At 55.2% G+C, this 17,671-nt stretch overlaps 1 protein-coding gene across 5 annotated transcripts in view; it reads right to left on the bottom strand.

The window, feature by feature from the left end:
* RALGDS (ral guanine nucleotide dissociation stimulator) overlaps positions 1–17,671 on the bottom strand; it is a 68,255-nt gene that overhangs the window by 17,848 nt on the left and 32,736 nt on the right. For 2 of the 5 annotated variants that reach the window (XM_068413925.1, XM_068413928.1), the window contains exon 1: positions 7,440–7,565. The exons of 2 other annotated variants lie outside the window; for them this stretch is intronic. In XM_068413925.1, the coding sequence (XP_068270026.1) occupies positions 7,440–7,565 (126 nt within the window). Of the gene's footprint in view, positions 1–7,439; positions 7,614–17,671 lie in introns of those variants that run through there. One more of the 5 variants, XM_068413923.1, reaches the window with a different exon arrangement.

The following is a 17,671-nucleotide window of genomic DNA, read 5'->3' as shown; positions in this document are numbered from 1 at the left end:
TGAACACGCATGCCAGGAGCCCAGGCAGCGGGTTTGGACCCCGGCCCTGCCCCAGAGCTGGGTGTGCTGGATCCTGCACACCCCGAGGGTGGAGGGCGGCTGCGGCAGGAGGAACGCGGGTGTCCAGGCAGGGTGCTGGGATGAATTCCCTCCCCGGACCCTCAGCCCCGCACTTGTTGGTGCGGGTCCTGCCATGGACCGTGCTCGAGCATCGGCCAGAGCGGGCTCTGCTCCATCAGCCGTTCGCCAAACCCCGGGGGTGGCAGGGAGAGAGAGGGCAGCTTCACATAGGCTTGCTCCATTTTCCCACCCACCCTAATTCAGCACAGACTTTCAGGACTGTGTTTTCTCCCGCTGTCTTAGACAACGTGCACAGCAGCACACCTGTGACTGCTTGGGGACACCAGGCATCCGGATTTCAACCCGGCGCTGGGTCACCACAAGCATTTGCAGGCAAGCATTCCCTCACGTTACTGGAGCTCTTTCACGGCAGGTAAAACACCACACAGGGAAGCCTGTTCCTCCTGGCCACAGCGCTTTGGCGAGCCAGTACAGGCACGCTCCCATCCTGACTCGTCTGTTCCTCCCACCCTGCTCCGTTCATCCCCCGGGATCACCAGCCACAGGTGAGCACCCCTGCAGCTCGCCCTCCCATTTAAAATGATTTTGGGGGACAAACCATGCAATACCCAAAAAGCTGATGTGCACCACGACCATGGGGCAGCATCAGTGCGAAGAGGGCAGAGGTGCCCACCTTCCCTCCCTGGCTCCTTTCCTTTGACGTCGCCTGGACTAAGATAGGTCAAGCCTTTCACAGCCCCATCCTCCCAGAGCTCAGTTTTGCTGACAAACACGCTGAAATTCATGGGAATGAGGACTGGAGAAGATGGGGTTTGTGGGATACCCACCCCCAAGAAGCACCTCAGGGAATAAGTGTTTGTTATGACGCTGGCATGAGCCATAGCTACGCTCTGAGTCACCCCCAGCGCTCTGCGAGGGAGGGACCAGCCTGGCCCGTCTGAGTGCCAGTTCTCACTGTCGCAACCGGGACTGAATCTAGTAAACCACATCGTCTAGAAACCCAGTAATCACAGGGACGGTCACCAGCAACGGGCACTGCCGCCGCATTGCTCAGCACAGGGATCCAGCCAAGGAGTCTCGACCAGCAGAACTGCAGCTGGGACCAAATATCCATTAAAAAAAAGAATCAAAAGCAAACAAATAGCAACATTTGGAGGAAAGCTGGGCTGCTTTAAGATGATAAACCAAACTGAGCATTAGCCTTGCTCTGAGAAGTCTGCAGTGATCGCTGGGGTCGCAGCATGGGCAGAACGGGGATGATACCATCAGCGCTCTAGTTAACACCCCCCATGTCCTCCAGTGCCCGCAGCTCACCGGCTCTGCTGCCGCTCCCATGCACAGAGCCAGACCTCACCAGCAGCAGGCCACCAGCTGAGCCTTTTAGGCAAGTGTCTTTGAACAAAATCCCTGGGGTTTAGGCCTAAACTGGAAGGTGAGGTCCCAAACCCCCCGACCACACGAAGGTGTTCGCTCCAGCAGCCTTGTTCACTTCCCACAGCTGAGTTTTGGGCCCTGCCAGCCTCAGGCAACATGCTTCGCTTTGCCCAGCTTGGCTAAACGATGGTTTCCTGAAGTTAGTTCCAACTCTAAGAAGCCAACCCAAACCAAACACAGCAGCTCACAAACGAAAACACCAGCTCAAGCAGGGAGCCTTGCGCAGGCTCTCAGCTTGCGAGTCTCCATGGAGACCCGACCACTGCAAAGAGCAAGGAAAGGTTGCGTGGTTTTGCTCCATCACATGAAAAGAAGTTCTGGTAAGACGGGTAGCGAGCGCTTTGAAAAGCAGGTTTCCACAACAGGCCCTCAGCTCAGCTGCTGTTTGTTAAAGTGTGGTTAGCAGAAAGAAAATAATGCCTCAGCATTCCAGATGAAGTCGCCTCCGATGGGTTTCCTCCCCAATCTGCTCTGTTTGCAAGTCAAAACAACTTCTTTCCTCCCCTGTCAGCTCCGAGGGCTCGGCTGGTGCCCAGCAGCTGGAGCCACCTCCATCCTACCCTGGGGCTCGCCTGGCAGCTGCACCCCTGGCCCCACTGCACGGGGACCCCACGAGCGGAGCTGGAAGATGCCCTTCCCCGTCCCAGCGTATTTCTGACAGCAGGGCTCATCGAAACACCAACTGGGTAATGAAAACAAACTCGCTGTCAAGCCATGCAAGCGCAACGGGCCACGCACGTGCCTCTGCGTGTGCTTAATCTCCACCGACGTCCAGCTGTCATGTAACTCCTGACGCTCAGGTATGTTACAGAGAAACTCTCGGTGTCTAATGTAGAAGTGCTGCCCTGTGAGAACCTGTACCAACGCAGCCCCAGGAACGTAACCAGAGACTTTAGAGATTATTTACATAACATCATAAAAACAAACCAAATCAGGTGGAGAGGGACGGAGGTTTTAGGTGCTGCAGGTTCGCGACTTCACAGCACCGAAGGGGACCGGTGTTTGCTTGCTGCAGCCCACGCAGAGATTTAGGAAAGGACTTTCCCATCGCCTCTGGGAGAGCTGTTCCCAGGTGTTAAGAGAACAAAAGGCCCATCCACAAAAGCCCTTCTGCAAACACCAGGTTACACACGTGAGCAAAGCCTCTCCTGTGGCATGCTCAGGGCAGGCTCATCGAGCAGCACCGTGGCACCTCCGCCCCGGCTCCCACCCTCTCCCATGTCTCCACTCAGGCCGACCTGTGAGGCAGAGCCCCGGGGAGGGCTGTGATTACTCCGCACTCCCTTCCCCTAATGACCCAGGACCAAAGTCCAAACACATCTTTATTGGAGCTCCGTGAGCCAGGAGGGCTGGGACTGCTGGGCTGTGCGGGTGAGTCCCCACACAGGGACAGGAACGAGACAAACAGACAACTGAAGTAGCCAAACAGCTCAACTCTTCCCCTGCTGCCAGTTTTCCCAGGCAGGCACGCACCAGCTGCAGCTGCGACGCAGTTTCAACGTGATGCTTACCAGGTCTCCCTGGGCACCACGTCCCTCCCCGTAAAAGCCCTCACGCCAGCCTCACCTTTCAGCCCACAGATGCTTCTCGCTGCAGAAGGAAAGTCCCACAGACCCCCTGCAGCAAACGACACGTGTTTTGGACAGGCCACGGATGTTGCCATTGGGTCTAACCCAGCACCACACACGAGATAAACAAATGAATCGATGAAAGCTATGAGCCCTACAAACTCAACTCTTTCTCCCCAAGGCCCAAGTAATGCTTCAAACCCCCACCCCCCTCATCCAGACCCCACAGGTGCCATCCCACCAAAGCAATGCACAAACTCTGACCCGCCACGAGCTGCGCTGGAGCCCCCCGGGCCCCCCGCCAGCGGCTCGGCCAGCTTTGTATCCAAATCCTGCTCCTTAGCAACGGCATTTTTCCGCCCCTCTTGCTGGGTCCGTGGGAGACGAAGAAATATTTGAGAACTGAAACAGCCCTGCTGCAAGTATATACTTAAATAAAAGGAACGTGGCTGCTTGAAAGCCAGTGACTAGGCAGCTCTGGAGATAACGGCGTTAGAGAAAGTAAAAGCGGGGGATGCCCAGCCTTTAAATGTGGTCTAGAGTGACCTAAATAAGCTCTCTGCTCCTTCAATTAAACATCCCTTGGGGGACAGAGCGGCTGGCAATTAGAGAGCCGGAAAGGGTGATGGAGGAGCTGCTAGTGGTGAAGCCTTTCCTATGGCTGGACCAACCCTAAAAACAAGCCGTGCTCTGGTGCTAACTCTGGGGTGCTCACAGCCGATCCCCCAGCTCCAAAACAGTGGTGCTGGCTGAGTGAGACCCATCCCTGCCAGCACAGCTGGCCTGATGCTCTTTTTGCTCATCGCACCCCAAACCCAGGCACACGGAAGCATGGAAATCTCCCAGACCGCATTTAGTTGCCCCTGCCCAACAATTCCACCCCAATAGCTAGAAAATAGATGGCCACAGTGGAGCAATAGTGTGATCTGGGTGGCCCTGAAGCACCCCGAGCTGCAGCACGGGACCTCCTGCCTCCCCCGTTGCAGGGAGCCCCAGGAGCGAAGCCAGGGTGCAGGGGTGGCCTGGGTGGGGGGTTTGCCCCTCCAGCCTGCGGATAAACAAGGATTTCAGTTTCCAGGGCTGCCAGTCTAGCACTAAATCCACTAAAACCTCAGCGAGATCCCAGTACCGGAGGGTTTCCCACCCCTATGGAAACATGGCACGGCAGCCTCCAAGTAACACGATCCTTACACAAACACATTTAGAAACCTCTCTCCAGCTTCTCTCTAACCATATCAAGTAATAATAAAAAAATCCCTCCCACCTCTGTTATTCCCATCCTGCAGCAGTCACCAACAATCAGCATCTCAGCCTGCTGCCGGCCTCACCGCCGGCTCCAAACCCTTCTGGGAGGGAGACAGAAGGCAGGTCCCCATCCAAGAAATGATGTTCATCTGGCAAATTGCAAGGGGCATATCAGGTTGTGCTTGGGGGAGGAGAACAGACTGGGACAAAAGGATCTTCTTCCAAAGGCACCACAGGAAGCTAAAAGAAAATGGCTTTTAAGAGATAACCTTGCCCCTCCCTCATCTCCTTCCCACTGTAAAGAACAAGCACTGACCTCCAAGGCATCTGGGCTGAGCAATTCAAGTTTTCGAGGATGCGTTTAGCAACTGAAAACCTTCTAATTGTTCAGAAAACAAATAGAGCCAGAAGAGCAAGGACACAAGCTTTTTTGATACGCGTCAGCCCAGCCACTTGTCTAGAGGTTCAGCAACATCAGCCTGGTGAAAGTTTCAGTCTGTGTCATCTGCAGTGGTGCTTAGGGCACGCTTGTCCAGCAAGCACCATAAGGAGGGCCACCAAATTCACTTTGCGGCTGTCACTGGACAGGAAGGATTGACACTTGCTGCTGATTTGGGACGGATGGGAACTGGAAAAGTCAAAGCAAAAGGTCTGCAAAGCCGCTCCATCGATCCCTCGCTTGAGACAGTTTAAATTTTCCATTCCCTGTGGTTAAAATCACAGCGAGAACACTTGGCAACACGTGGCCAGGAGACCTCGAGCAGGACCTCAAAGCGATGCCTGGGAGATCGATACCGTTGCTGCGGGATACAGGCAAAGGTCTGCCCTGCTGACACCCGCGGGGGCTCGGCCGAGGAGCAGAAAACGAGATCCGCGTTCCCCGCAGCCTGCCCAGCAGCTCTCCAGGGATCCTCTGTTCCCTGTGGGACCAGATTATCCACCCCACAAGCTGGCACCGCTCCAACAAAACCAGCTCTGTCCCAGCGCAGGGGACACGCCGAGCCCGGGCAGCACAAGTCCCTTTGGCAGAGGCGGCAGCCCCAGGCTCCCGCAGCGCTGCGGGGTGATTAGCAGGGTGATTAACGGGGGTCAGCAACATGCTGACGGTGTCCGGAGGTTTTCTTATTCAAATAATCTGCCTTCTCCTCCCCACGTGCATCTTGCAGAGTAACTCTCCCCCAGGATTATAACCACACCAGGCTGCTGTCACAACACTGATGCTCTTATTTTGTTTCCTTTCCCCAACCACGCACTGTAACACCGGCAAGCGCAGCCCGTCTGGTGGGGCTTAGTGAGTACCATGGAGGCCCTCGCACGGGAACACACCAGAGGTTAGCGGCTCTCCGAGCATCTCAAAGCTGCTCAGGAGGCAGCGGGTCACACACACCACTCGGATGCACCTTTTCTTGCCATCGCTTGCAAATAGGCAATAGGTGCTCAGGGCTGGGAGGAAAGCCCAAGGAATCAGTTGCTGGGACTGTGCTCTGACCGTTAGGCAGCAGGGACCCATGTACAGTCCAGAGCAGAAATCTGGGCAAAGACGACTTCAGAGGAGGTCTGGCGGGCAGTCGTCTCTCTCCGCTGTGCTCAGGTGAGCAGGGTCTTGTTCAGGGCCAGTGGGGGCCATGCAAAGCTGCCCTCAGCCCTGATGACTTTGCCTTTGCAGCCCCCATCACCAGAGATGCTGCCAAACCCTCTCCTGAGCTCCGCAGCCTCCCCTGGCTGGGGTACACGGGGGCTCGCGGTGCCAGGCGGCCTCTCCCCGGGGGTAAGAGCAGCCCGCTGCATCACCCCCTTTTCCTCCCCACTCCTCCTGCTCTCCCTGCCACAAGCGCGGCCTCCCGGAGCGCGGAGGGCCGGAGAGGCTGGACTTCCTGCCAGGCATAACGCGAACCAGATGATGTACTCCAAACAATGTCAGTACGCCCACCCCCAGGAGGGAGAAGCAGGGAGGGGAAAGGGGGAGAAATAAGCTGGATGGAGCTTTCACGAACTCTCAGCAGAGCTGATGAGCCCCTGCCACCAGGCCAGAGGTGAAGCGATACAGCCGGAGCCTGAGATAATCCCTTCCCGTCCGTGGCTGACTGAGACTTTCCATCACAGGTAAGGGGGTAGATCGTTCAGCGCTGGGAGAAGGAGCCATCGCCCCTGGCACGCTGGCTGCCCTCCCTGGCTATCTGCACAGTAACTCAAAAGGGTTTAGCTGTGATGCCCCCCCTCCAGCGGGAAGCATCCAGAGCTGAGCAGCACATCTGCAGCTGGCTCTAAATCCCAGCAAAGCCAGACTTACTGACCCTTGCTGATATTAACCCCTGCACCACCAGCCTGCAGAGCTCAGACCCTGCCGTGAAAGTGAAAGCACCACCTCTGAACGCCAAAACCTTCCTCCAGCTGCTCCTAACACACCGTTTGCTCAGAATCAGTGACAGTCCTGGCACGCCAAAGATGATCATCCATTACTATGAAAAAAGGCCCAGTTCTGGCTCAGATTATTTTGGGTACCTCCATGCACATTTGCCATCAACAAACCACTCGGGCTGAGACCCCCGGGGGACCAGCCCGACTCTGAACGGCTCGAGGCCGAATCCAAAGAAGCACAAATATTTTGCATCCTCCAGCAAAGTCCTCCCGATGCCTCTAACAGTCCCAGAGGATGCTTTTGTGGTTTGGACAAGCCTGAAGCCTTTACAAGCAGCTCAGATCTGAGCAAACTCCTGCCTCCAGCAGCCAGTCTCAAATAAAATATTAAAAGCCCGGGGTTTTAGCAATCTGCCCCTTTTCCCGGCTGTCTTGAGGGACAGCGTGTCTCTTTGGTTTCTCCCAGCAGAGTCTGGCAGCCTGCCTGCCAGTCAATGGCACAGGGACACACGGCAAAGAGACCGAGCAGGGGCACCCATTTATTAAACAAAATGACCCGGCGCTGCGTGTAGCAGACTGCCCACAGCCACCCCCTTACCCAGCGCCGGGTGGGCTTCGGTGAGGTGGAGAACCCCAAACCGGAGAGGGGCGTGTGCCCGGGCCCGCTCCGCGCTCCCCCCTGCAGCGGGCTGAGCCCCCCCAAACTCACGGCAGCAGTGACGCCGCCAGCCCCCCCCCCCAGCCCGCACTCACCTCCAGCGGCGGCAGGTCGGGGTCGAGCTGGGTGAAGCTGTGCAGCACCACGGGGCTGCTCTCCCCCGCCACCTCCAGCCTCACGCCCCCCCAGAGGCTCCGCGCCCGCCGGCAGCCCTCGAACATCCTCTCGGGGGGGGCATGGTGCGGCGGGGAGCGCCGGCGGCTCACCATGGGCGGCCCCGCCGCATCCCCCGCGCCGCGCTCCGCCGCCGGCCCCGCCAGCGCCCCCGGGGAGGCGGGGGGGATGCCCGGGCGGGCGCACCCGGGGAAGGATGGATGGATGGATGGGTGGGTGGATGCCCGGGGAAGGCTGGGCCGGAGGCACCGGGCAGGGAGAGCCGCAGCGGACGGTTCGGCGGGGTCGGGAGGCGGCGGAGCGCCCGCAGGAGCGGGGCAGGCGCCGGGAGCCCGCAGCCGCCCCCGCCGCCCAGGAGCCTGATGTCACCGCGGGGCCGAGACGGAGCCGGCGAGGCTGCAAAACCAGGCACTGGATTTCCTCCTCCCGCAGCCTCCGCCCGCCCCGGGGCCGGCCCGGCTCGGCACGGCCCGGCCCCCACGGCGGGAGGGGGGACACGGGGCCGTGGGAGGCGGCCGCGCTGTGGAAAACCCCCAAACCCACCGAAACGCGGGGCGGGAGCTGCGGGGACGCGCAGCTGGCAGGAGGGGTGAAGCCTGGGGGGCACCGGGGTGGGGAAGGGGTGGGCGATGCTCGCCGGAGCGGGGAGCACCGGGGTTTTACCTCGGGTGGGATGGAGCAAAGCTACAGGGGTGACAGCGGCTCTGGAAGAGCATCCTTGTATCCCCGGGTGTTCGTGCAGCACCTGGGGCGGGGGTTCACACACCACCACCCGAAGAAAAAGTATTAAATGCAAGTGCGTGAATATCAACAGCACGTGTTTTTGTCAGAACATGCAAGTTTTATCTCATCACATGAGCTCAGCCCCCCACCAAGTGCTGTGTGTGCTCAGAGCACTGCCCAGCCCTCCGCTCGCCACAGCTGGACTTTATGGGGTGACACAGTCACGGCCCCACGGGGGTGGCAGGAGTGTCCCCCAGGGAGATGAAGGGATGTGACCGAGGCCACGCAGCAAGTCAGTGCTGGCAGCAGGGTCTGACCCCTTCCCCATGCCAGGCCCCCCCGATGCACAGGGACCTTGTGCTCAGCCCCCCAGGCACTCAGCGAAAGAGAAATGGGCCCAGGGAATAGCGGGACTACACATCCCACTTTAAAGAGTCCCTGAGCCTCCAAGATGATGCTGAAACCCTGTAACGCAATTTTGTTTTCAGAGGCAAAGAGAAACATGCAAAACCATTTGTCATTCATCCTCCCCCTGCGCCGAGCACAGCGTGCTCTCACCCTCCCCGGCTCTTCCCCTTCCCTCCTCACACGCTGCCGATAAACCGTATCACAGGGTCCGGGCAGTTGCTGCTGACAACACCAAAACCCAGACTTTTAAGCCTCAGCTCCCTGCGCAGCTGAAATAACATCAGCCTCCCCGGGCCTTCCAGCCCCGCGGCTTTATTTCCAATGAGAACATGGAGCCAAGGCTCACACGTCCAGCCCTGCCGAGGGCACCAGCAGCTCCTGCCTGGGCAGGAAAGGATTAACAAAGCTGCCAGGGATGCGATATGCTTCAAACCTGAAAGTTTACCAGGCAGGAGGATGAGCGAGGACAATGTGGGCTATTGTCCTGCTTATCTGGAGCTGCAGAGGGTCAAGGGGACTTCCTGGGACACCCTGGAAAAGGGGACCCAGCCCTGCACCACTGCCCAAGGCAGCCCCACGCCTTCAGGACGCTCTCTTAGGGGCAATGGGGATTTTAACACTGCCTGAGCACAGAGATGCAGCCCCAATCCCTGCCCAGGTCACCCTGCGGTGCCAGGCAGGTCACCAGAGCTCTCCCCACTGCAGAAAGGACGTGGCAATGCTCTGCACAGAGGTGTCCTTAGACCCACCAGCATGTCACACAGAAACCATGTGACACTGCAAGATGTGCTACAAAATGCATCGTTTCACCCGGTACCTGCAGAAATCGGAGGCAGCGCCCAGTTCTTTGGCAGAAATCGGTGTTGCCTCTCTGGGCTGTAGGGTCTTTGGGAGGGAGACTGTGCTTTTCTTCGGTGTTTCTCTCTCAGGGCAGTATAATCACAGCCTACCACTGGAATTGCTTGGCACTGCTCGAGCGCACATAATAAATAACAGCACTACTCATTTTCAGTTGGCAAAACCCTTCAAAACCCTCCAGCTTCATCTGACCTCTACGGAAAGATGCAGCTCTGTTTGCTGGGCAATTTTCACCGGTCCCTTGGTTGACCACTAAAGATGGTTTCAGGGGAGAAACACTTCTGGTAATGGATAATAAATAATATAAGGCAGGAAGGCAACTGTGAGAGTTTAAAAATAGCCAGTCAGTTTCCTTTCTCCTCTCCTGGGAACCTTCTGGGTCTGAAAAGCAAAACACTCAAAGCGGGGTCAGGAGCCCAAGTTCAGGATGTTTGCTCAGCGTAGCTAACCCCAAACACTCAGCCATCAGGGGCCAGGCTCTTGAAAATCGTGAGATTCAAAACAAATAACTTTTCAGGGCTTCTTATTTGCCTCTAAGCATAGAGCCAAAAGGGAACACGCAGATCATACCCTCAGGTTTCTCCCCTACACCCTTGAAGGTCTAGAAACTGTTGAAAAATGCAATTATTTTATATGCATGTGACTCCAGAAGCAGGGGATTTAAGAAAACTATCAACGATTGAGTGACACATTAAAAAAATAATAAAATCATTTTACACTTGGCAAACTCATCAAAAGCTTTTCACAACACGCTGAGCGTTTTGCATTGACGTCAGCTGTAAGCGTCCCATCGACTTCAGCAGGCGCAGGAGCAAAGACGGGTGCAGGAACTGGGTGCCGCAGGAAATCCCTTACTTTGTTTCTTTCCACCACTCTGCCATCGGCACTTGGCTGAATAAATAGAAACCCACACGGCCAACACTGGAGCATCTACAGGTCACAAATCTACACTCCTCCGCCGCAGCCTCCAGCCCGCAGGCTTCCCTGCACGGTAAATAACACGGAGCGGGTAACACAGAGGGGCTTTTGCAAACTCTAAGCCAGTTTCCTGATTCAGCTCAATCCATTTGGGTCAGCACCTGCAGATTCAGACCTTAGGTTTCTTAATAACCAGGCTCAACACAGACCCCGAGTCGTCTCTCCCCAGCACATACAAGCTCGTACGTGTGGCCTTTCAGCATCCCCCCCCCAGCTCCATCCTCCAGCCCTCCCAGCGACTGCCCTCCTTCGCATTCATCTCGCTGCTCCACTTCCGAGAAGGACTTTCCAGCAGATTTCCTACAGGACAAAACTCACGGTGACCCAATTCCTCTGCTTTATATTGCTGGGGCTTTGTTCTTCCATCAGCCCACGGGCTGAGCGAGCGAGGCTGCCCACCCCAAAGCAATGCTTGCACAGGGGTTGCTGCCTCCTGCACGGCACCGGGTCACCCGCAAACACCCCCAATGCTCCTGCCACCGCCCCGAGGGCACGCACTGGCACCGCCTCGCAAAACCCCTATTTTCTTTGAGCCTCAGTGAACCTGCAGCAGGACAGATGCCAGAGCAGGGAATTGAAAAACGCTGATCTCAGCCCAGGCCACAGAAGGCAAGAATCAGCCCCAGCCGCCTCCAGCCGAGCCCCTCTCAAACACCGCGCACCACCGGCTTTCGCTGAACCGGGACCCCAGTCGTCAGCCTCGGATGGGAACTGGGCTGGTTTATGGGCGAGTTGCAACATTATCTGGCCTCTGTCCCAAACTCCGGCACCAACTCCTGAGGCGTGTTAAGTAAATCCCCGCAGTGCTCTGTGTCAGGCCGCTCGCTATAAAATGGAGACGATAACACTTCCTTCTATTGTAGGGGCTGGGGAAGCCCTTTCCCTTGCTGTTTGTAAGGCACTTCAGAGGAAAAGAGCTACTGACAGAAAAGAATTATTCACTAAAAGTCAGGCTGTTCGTTACACTTGCATTGAGTCCTAAATCAAAACTTTTTGGACATTCAGATTTTAATTTGAAAGACTCTCCTTTCCGCTGCCCAAGCTCAATTGGAAGATTATTTTGTAAGAAATTATAATAATAAACTAGTACTATCTCTTCTACTTCAGGATGAAGAAAAAAACCTCCAAGCTCGTGCCAGAAGGGAAAATGATGTCACTGCTCCGATCAGAACAATCTGTATATAGATGTTAGATTAGAGCAGTTGCTCCCAAGATTTAGGGACCAACAAATCACCACCAGCCCACAGTCCCTCGCAGACCCAATTCTCACTTGCAAACCTGATCAATGCCCCTATTCAAGCAGATTTTAGGGCTGAGCCACACACCACTTGTCACGGCTTACAGCAAGCGTGGATTTTAGGAAATTCCCTGCCAAGTATTTCGGATCCAGGGCAGTTGGATCACTCGCTCTGCCTCCATGTTTTGGGTGTTTCTTGGGGCCGCTTCCCTGTCGGATCAGGCACTGTGAACTCTTTGTGCTGGCGGGGAGGACGCCTGCCTCCGGCTCTCCTGCACTTTGTGCCCCTTTGCCGGTGGCACCTGTCCTCCAGCTGCAACACCCCCTCCTCCCCATGGACCTCATGGGCAGCTACTGATGAAGTGCTGGGTTATTTCAGGAACGCAGCTCTCCTCCAGCCTCTCTAAAGCACGCCCAACGTCTAACACAGCAAGGCAAGCTCCTAATTATTGTCGGTTCCTAGCAGAGGAAGCACACCAAATCCCCGGGCAATTAGGATCTCAAACTCTCCATCCAGATATTCTGTGTTTCATTTCCTGCAGCCCCTGCTCACGGCTGGGCTACGGCATCTCCTGCCGAGCCTGCAGGAAGCTCCTGAAGCTCGGCAGTGGCGATGCAATTATGCCACAAGCCTTGGAGACTCAAGAGCTTGCAGGAATATTTCTCTTCCATCCTACTTATGCCATCCACTTGGCCGTAGTATTTGAGCATCTTCCATTAGGGCAGCAAGTGACACCACCAACCTTTGTTTTTCAAGCTTGCTGACCTCTAAAAACTCAGCAGAACAAGGCCAACGCGGGGAGCAGGGGGGAATTGAGCCGCTTTCTAAGAAACAACTGACCACAGCACGCTTTGTGTGGGCATTTCTGGGGAGAGGCGCCTTGACTCCTTCGCAGCGAAGTGCCACACAGCCATTTACAGCACAAAGAAAACACTCAGAAAAATAAGAGGCAAAATAGAACTACTAACATTAAAATACTCCCAGAAAGCCAAAGACAACAGGGTCCATCTTGTGGAGAGCACCAAGAGACCTTACAGCATTTTGCAGGGCACTGGTGGGAGGGGGATACAGCAAAACAAGCACAAAAGCTTGCCCAGAGCTCGCTGTTTCGACAGGATGGTAAAACACCCAGCGAGTTCTGTTAGGGACCGTCCCCACATGGAGGGGGAGTCGCAGCTGCAGCCCCGGATCGCAGCGTTTCCCTTTTCCACGTGCCTCTCCGCGGCACTCCCCCGAGTGCAGAGTTCAGCAAGCATTAAGCTGCTGCAGCCTGACACGCTGCAGACACGCCAGAGCTCCTCTGGTAAAGACTATTATTTCTTGAGCTGTTTGTCTTTAAAGGCAGCTTTTATCTCCCTATCGCCTTTCTGCCAGAATGTTTCAGTCAGCTCTTTTAACAAATACCACCTAAGGTGCTTGTAACCAAAAGGAAAACAGGAAAAACATTTTTCTGTGTTGCTTAGCGATCAGCGTACGACGAGTTCAAGCCTCCCATGTGCTCAGAGTGATGGTAATTTCCATCCTTGCTTGCATGGGTCCTCCACATAACAGTCGGGAAAAGAAAAATCACTGGTAGAAAAGAGGAGAAAGGTTATGAAGCCACAAAAATTCGCAGGGAAAGATGGGAATGGGTGTAGCCTCTGAAGAGAGGGGAAACTCCTTTCTGAAATCAAAACAGCCCTTCTCATCTACCAGCAAAATAAAATGACATAGCGAGATTTCATTATATATTGGAAACACGTATCTGGTTGCTGATGTCGGGCGAGGTCCAGCAGTGGCAGTTCCATTGGCAAAGCACCCTGAGCCTTGCAGGGTCCCCCAACAAGTCCCCCAGCAGCTGGAGTCACTTTCCCGCAGCCAGCGCAAAAGAAACTCAACCTATCAAGGAATTTACTGGACATAACTTATTCCCCTTGCTACAGCCTTCGGCGAGGGAGGTTACGTGTTGGATTTTCTGTGCACGTGGCTGTTCCTCCCTCCAGCACCTTTGTACTGTGCTACCGGGGCCAGACCGGGAGCACCAGCTCAGTTCAAAACGCTGCTCTGTTAAACATGCAAAATACGTACCGCAACACCCAGCCGGTGCCTGCCTGGGAAACAGGGAGCAGCATCACCCGCTGTTATGGCTTTGGGATGCTCGTGTAGGGCTGAGGGGCCCCATCCCTCCCCTCAAACCCCCTTCCAAATCAGCCGGACAGCAGCAAGCGCTCTCCATGGCCAGGCTCGGGAGTCCGGGTGAAAAAGAAACAGAACACAGCTCTGGCTCCGCTCACCTTTCAAACACACACTCAAGGACAGGCCGTACATTTTTCCACCGATGATAACCAGTCAAAATGACACGTTCAGCCGAATCGTGTAAAAGGAGACTCTCAGAAACAAGAGGCTCTGGCAGCCGACCAACAGAGAAATCCCAGCGGAGAACGAAGAGCTTTGCTCGGCAGAGCGCTTGTCCTCACCGCCAGCTCCCATCCCGGCACGGGCTCTAGCCCCGCTCTCCCTTGTGCCTCCCCGGCCAATGCAGGTGGGCTGCGCTGCTGCAGCCCCCAAGCAATGGGTACCACGACTGATGGAAACGCCACCCCAGCGCGCTCAGACTCAGCTCCCTGAACCCGATCAGCACCACACATTCCCTATCGCTGGAACGACGTGTCTGAACACATGTAGGGGAGGGAACAGTGCCATGAAGCTGCCAGGAAGTCCAAGAGAAAAGTGATGCCATAGCACAAGCACAGGGAAGCAGCACAGAGTTGATACGTCGCACAAGATTAAATTATGTCCAAAGACCAGCTTAAACCTGGAAGCCAAACACGCTGCAAGATCACAGAATCAATCAGGTTGGAAGAGACCTCTGGGATCATCGAGCCCAACCACTGCCCTGACACCACCATGGCAACTAGACCATGGCACTAAGTGCCATGTCCAGTCTTTTCTTAAACACATCCAGAGATGGTGACTCCACCACCTCCCTGAGTAGCCCCTTCCAATGGCTAATGACCCTTTCTGAGAAATGCTTCCTAGTGTCCAACCTGAACCTCCCCTGGCCAAGCTTGAGGCTGTGTCCTCGTCCTATCGCTAGTTTCCTGGGAGAAGAGGCCGACTCCCACTGCGCTACAACCTCCCTTCAGGCAGTTGTAGACTGCACTAAGGTCACCTCTGAGCCTCCTCTTTTCCAGGCTAAACACCCCCAGCTCCCTCAGTCGTTCCTCATAGGTCAGACCCTCCAGACCCTTCACTTGGTCGCCCTCCTCCGGACTCGCTCCAACACCTCAACATCTTTCTTGAAGATGCTGAGATGCAGTGCCGAACTGATCTGAAGAGCTACAGGTAGCAAAATAAAACAGATTTACACATAGCCTAGGTTTAGTACAGAGAGTTAGCCCAGTATAGGAATAAGGTGAAACAGATTTAAATGCCAGATCCTGGAAATAAGTGAATCAACAATAAGGTGTACCACACACATCATGTTAATGCCACAAGCATATAACTGAGGTTACTTAAAATAAGAAATCCAGTTAAACAGGAACAAAGCCCCTTAAAGGGGGATATGGAAAAGGATGTTCCAACAACAGTCCTGCATCTCCTTCGGCTGCACAAACGTCAGGGAAAGCATACATCAACAGCCGGACGCATCGGAAAGCCGCCGTGAAAGTTGCAGGAAAGCTGACTTGATTTGAAGTGAAGAGTGAAACCCTGGAGCCGGGCTCCGGCGGAGCAAAGAGCTGATGCAATTGAAAGTGAGCAGCTGAGAGGGGAGGTAGAGGGCCCGGAGCAGCCGCAGGGCTGAGGGAGAGGAGCTGCAGGAGGAGCACGGCAGGGGAGATGGGCAGGGCTGGACCCGCAGCCACCACGCCTGACACTGTGCAGCCCCTGCCAAGTCATCTGGGCCAAATTCACCTCGGTCTGGGCTAGGACGTGGCGAGCGGACACAAAAATATTCTGCTTTAACAGCCTGAGTGCACACTTACTGGTGTCGGCCACGTGAGAGTCGGGAAAAGAGGCCGGCAAGAGCTGGAAAGGTAAAGTTTCACTGCCCAGCCCCTGAGTCGGGTATTGCAGAGATGAAACAAACAGTCACGTGGCTGAAAAGTCAATTAATAATTGTAAAAGTCTTTTAGTAACGCCAGGTATTGTCAGACCCTCAGACAAAGGATGTTTAAAAAAAAAAAAAAAAATGATTTTCCCCTCGGTAATTCCCACTTTAAAAGGTTTCCGCTCCGCATTGTTTCAGCGGGGGAAGTTACTCCAGCGCCTCTCTCAATGGCCAGCAAAACTCTTTTTGTTGTGGGTTTTTGGCATGGGGGAGCAGTGTTCTTCCAAACAATACTGTATGCCGGTGGCCGAGGGCCAGGTTTATCTCTCGGTTACAGTGGCACAAACATCAACAAACTCCGCTGAGTCACACCGTGGTGCTGAGCCCGGCCGCGGTGCCGCTGACCCTCCCGGCGCTTTACCTTTGGGTCCATGATTTATGCTGGTTTTTTCCTTCAAGTCTTGGCTCCAGGGATCATGTTGAGTGCCGAAGAATTTCAGTTTTCATTAAAATAAAAAGGTCAACCCATGAGCACGGAAACGACTTGTGTCGTTTCCTATGGTTTCGTGTCTCGAGGCAGCCTTTGGTGCCTAAAAATGTATGAACTGAGAATGAAAATGTTTTTGTGGTTAAAGTGTTTGTAAGAAGCATCTCCCACGTGGACTTTCTGGTGTCTAATAATACATGAACTCATGCTACAGATGTTTTGGGGCATTTACAAGATTCTTTTCCTCCTCTCAACCATCTCGTTTCATCACTTTTGCACAGACTTAATTATCTGCGAGCCCTCGGCCAAATCTGCGTGAAGCAGGCCAGCAGGTTCAGAAGTCGTTTGGGGAGAGAGGACACAGGCAGACAGACACCACGATGGCATTAGCCTCATTTTGGTAGGAAATTCGATTTTAAGAATTTTCTGCCCCTCTAATTGCAGGGAAAAAAAGTAGACAACATGACCTGAGCATCTGCAGGAGGGTCAGGGACCGGACAGCGAGTGAAACAAGCTGCTCCCCAAGGGTCTCATCCAGCTTCAGCGAGACCTTCTGCAGCAGCGAGGCAGCATCCTGCCCCCCATGAGCTTCTCCCACCTTCAACTTTCACAGCACAGAAAGGACGGGCCAATTAATCCATTCCTGAGCAGCCAGCATCATTGCAGGACGATTTTTTTTTTTTTAATCTCAGAAGTGAACATGACATACATCTCGATGGTTAATTACCCATTGCTATTTGCGACGCGCTGGTAAGGAGCCGTGTCAGGGTTTCCATTACACGTGGGCACGTAGCACGGCGGCACGCAGGTGCAACACTGGGGCACGCACTGAGTCACCTCTTTGCAAAAGCCAAACCCCCTGAGAGCTTCCCTTTCCCCCCTTCTCTGCCTCAGGGCCTGGCAGAGAGTCACCACCCTTTGCAAAGCTCTTTTCCAGAGCGATAGGGCTGGGGCAGTGGGTCGTTTAGCAATCGAGGGCCCCTGGAAATCAAGGTTTGTTGTAGGCCTCGGATGGAGCCTGGTGCCATGATGCGACAGGCTGGATGGTCAGCAGCAGCCAGGTCTCCGACACTTGGAGACAGGGCCTTGCCTTGTGCTGACCCCAAAATAACTGGGGACGGATGGGCAGGGCCAGTGCCCCCAGGGGCAAGGGCTGGGGGTGCAGAGGCATCGAGCCCTGTGCAGTGGGAAAAGGTGGAGCTGCGCCCCGCAGCTCGTCCGCCTCCTCCCCTGCGCTTCCCCCATCCCTCCGCCAAAGAGAAAGGGAAATCCGGGATTTTCAGCTGCTTTTGATTCCCTCTTGCTCCGCACACAGCGGGGCGGGAGGGGATTAGTCTCCATTTCCTGGCTCCAGCCAGCTCACAGGGCTGCCCAGGCGGGACCCCCCCGCCCAGGCAGGGGCTCCCCGACCCACGACCGTGACGCTGCCAG

The sequence above is a fragment of the Nyctibius grandis genome, chromosome 16 (genome assembly GCF_013368605.1).
Source record: "Nyctibius grandis isolate bNycGra1 chromosome 16, bNycGra1.pri, whole genome shotgun sequence".
Lineage (NCBI taxonomy): Eukaryota > Metazoa > Chordata > Aves > Nyctibiiformes > Nyctibiidae > Nyctibius > Nyctibius grandis.
Note: the sequence above shows the minus strand (reverse complement) of the source record. Positions and strands in the feature narration are given on the sequence as shown.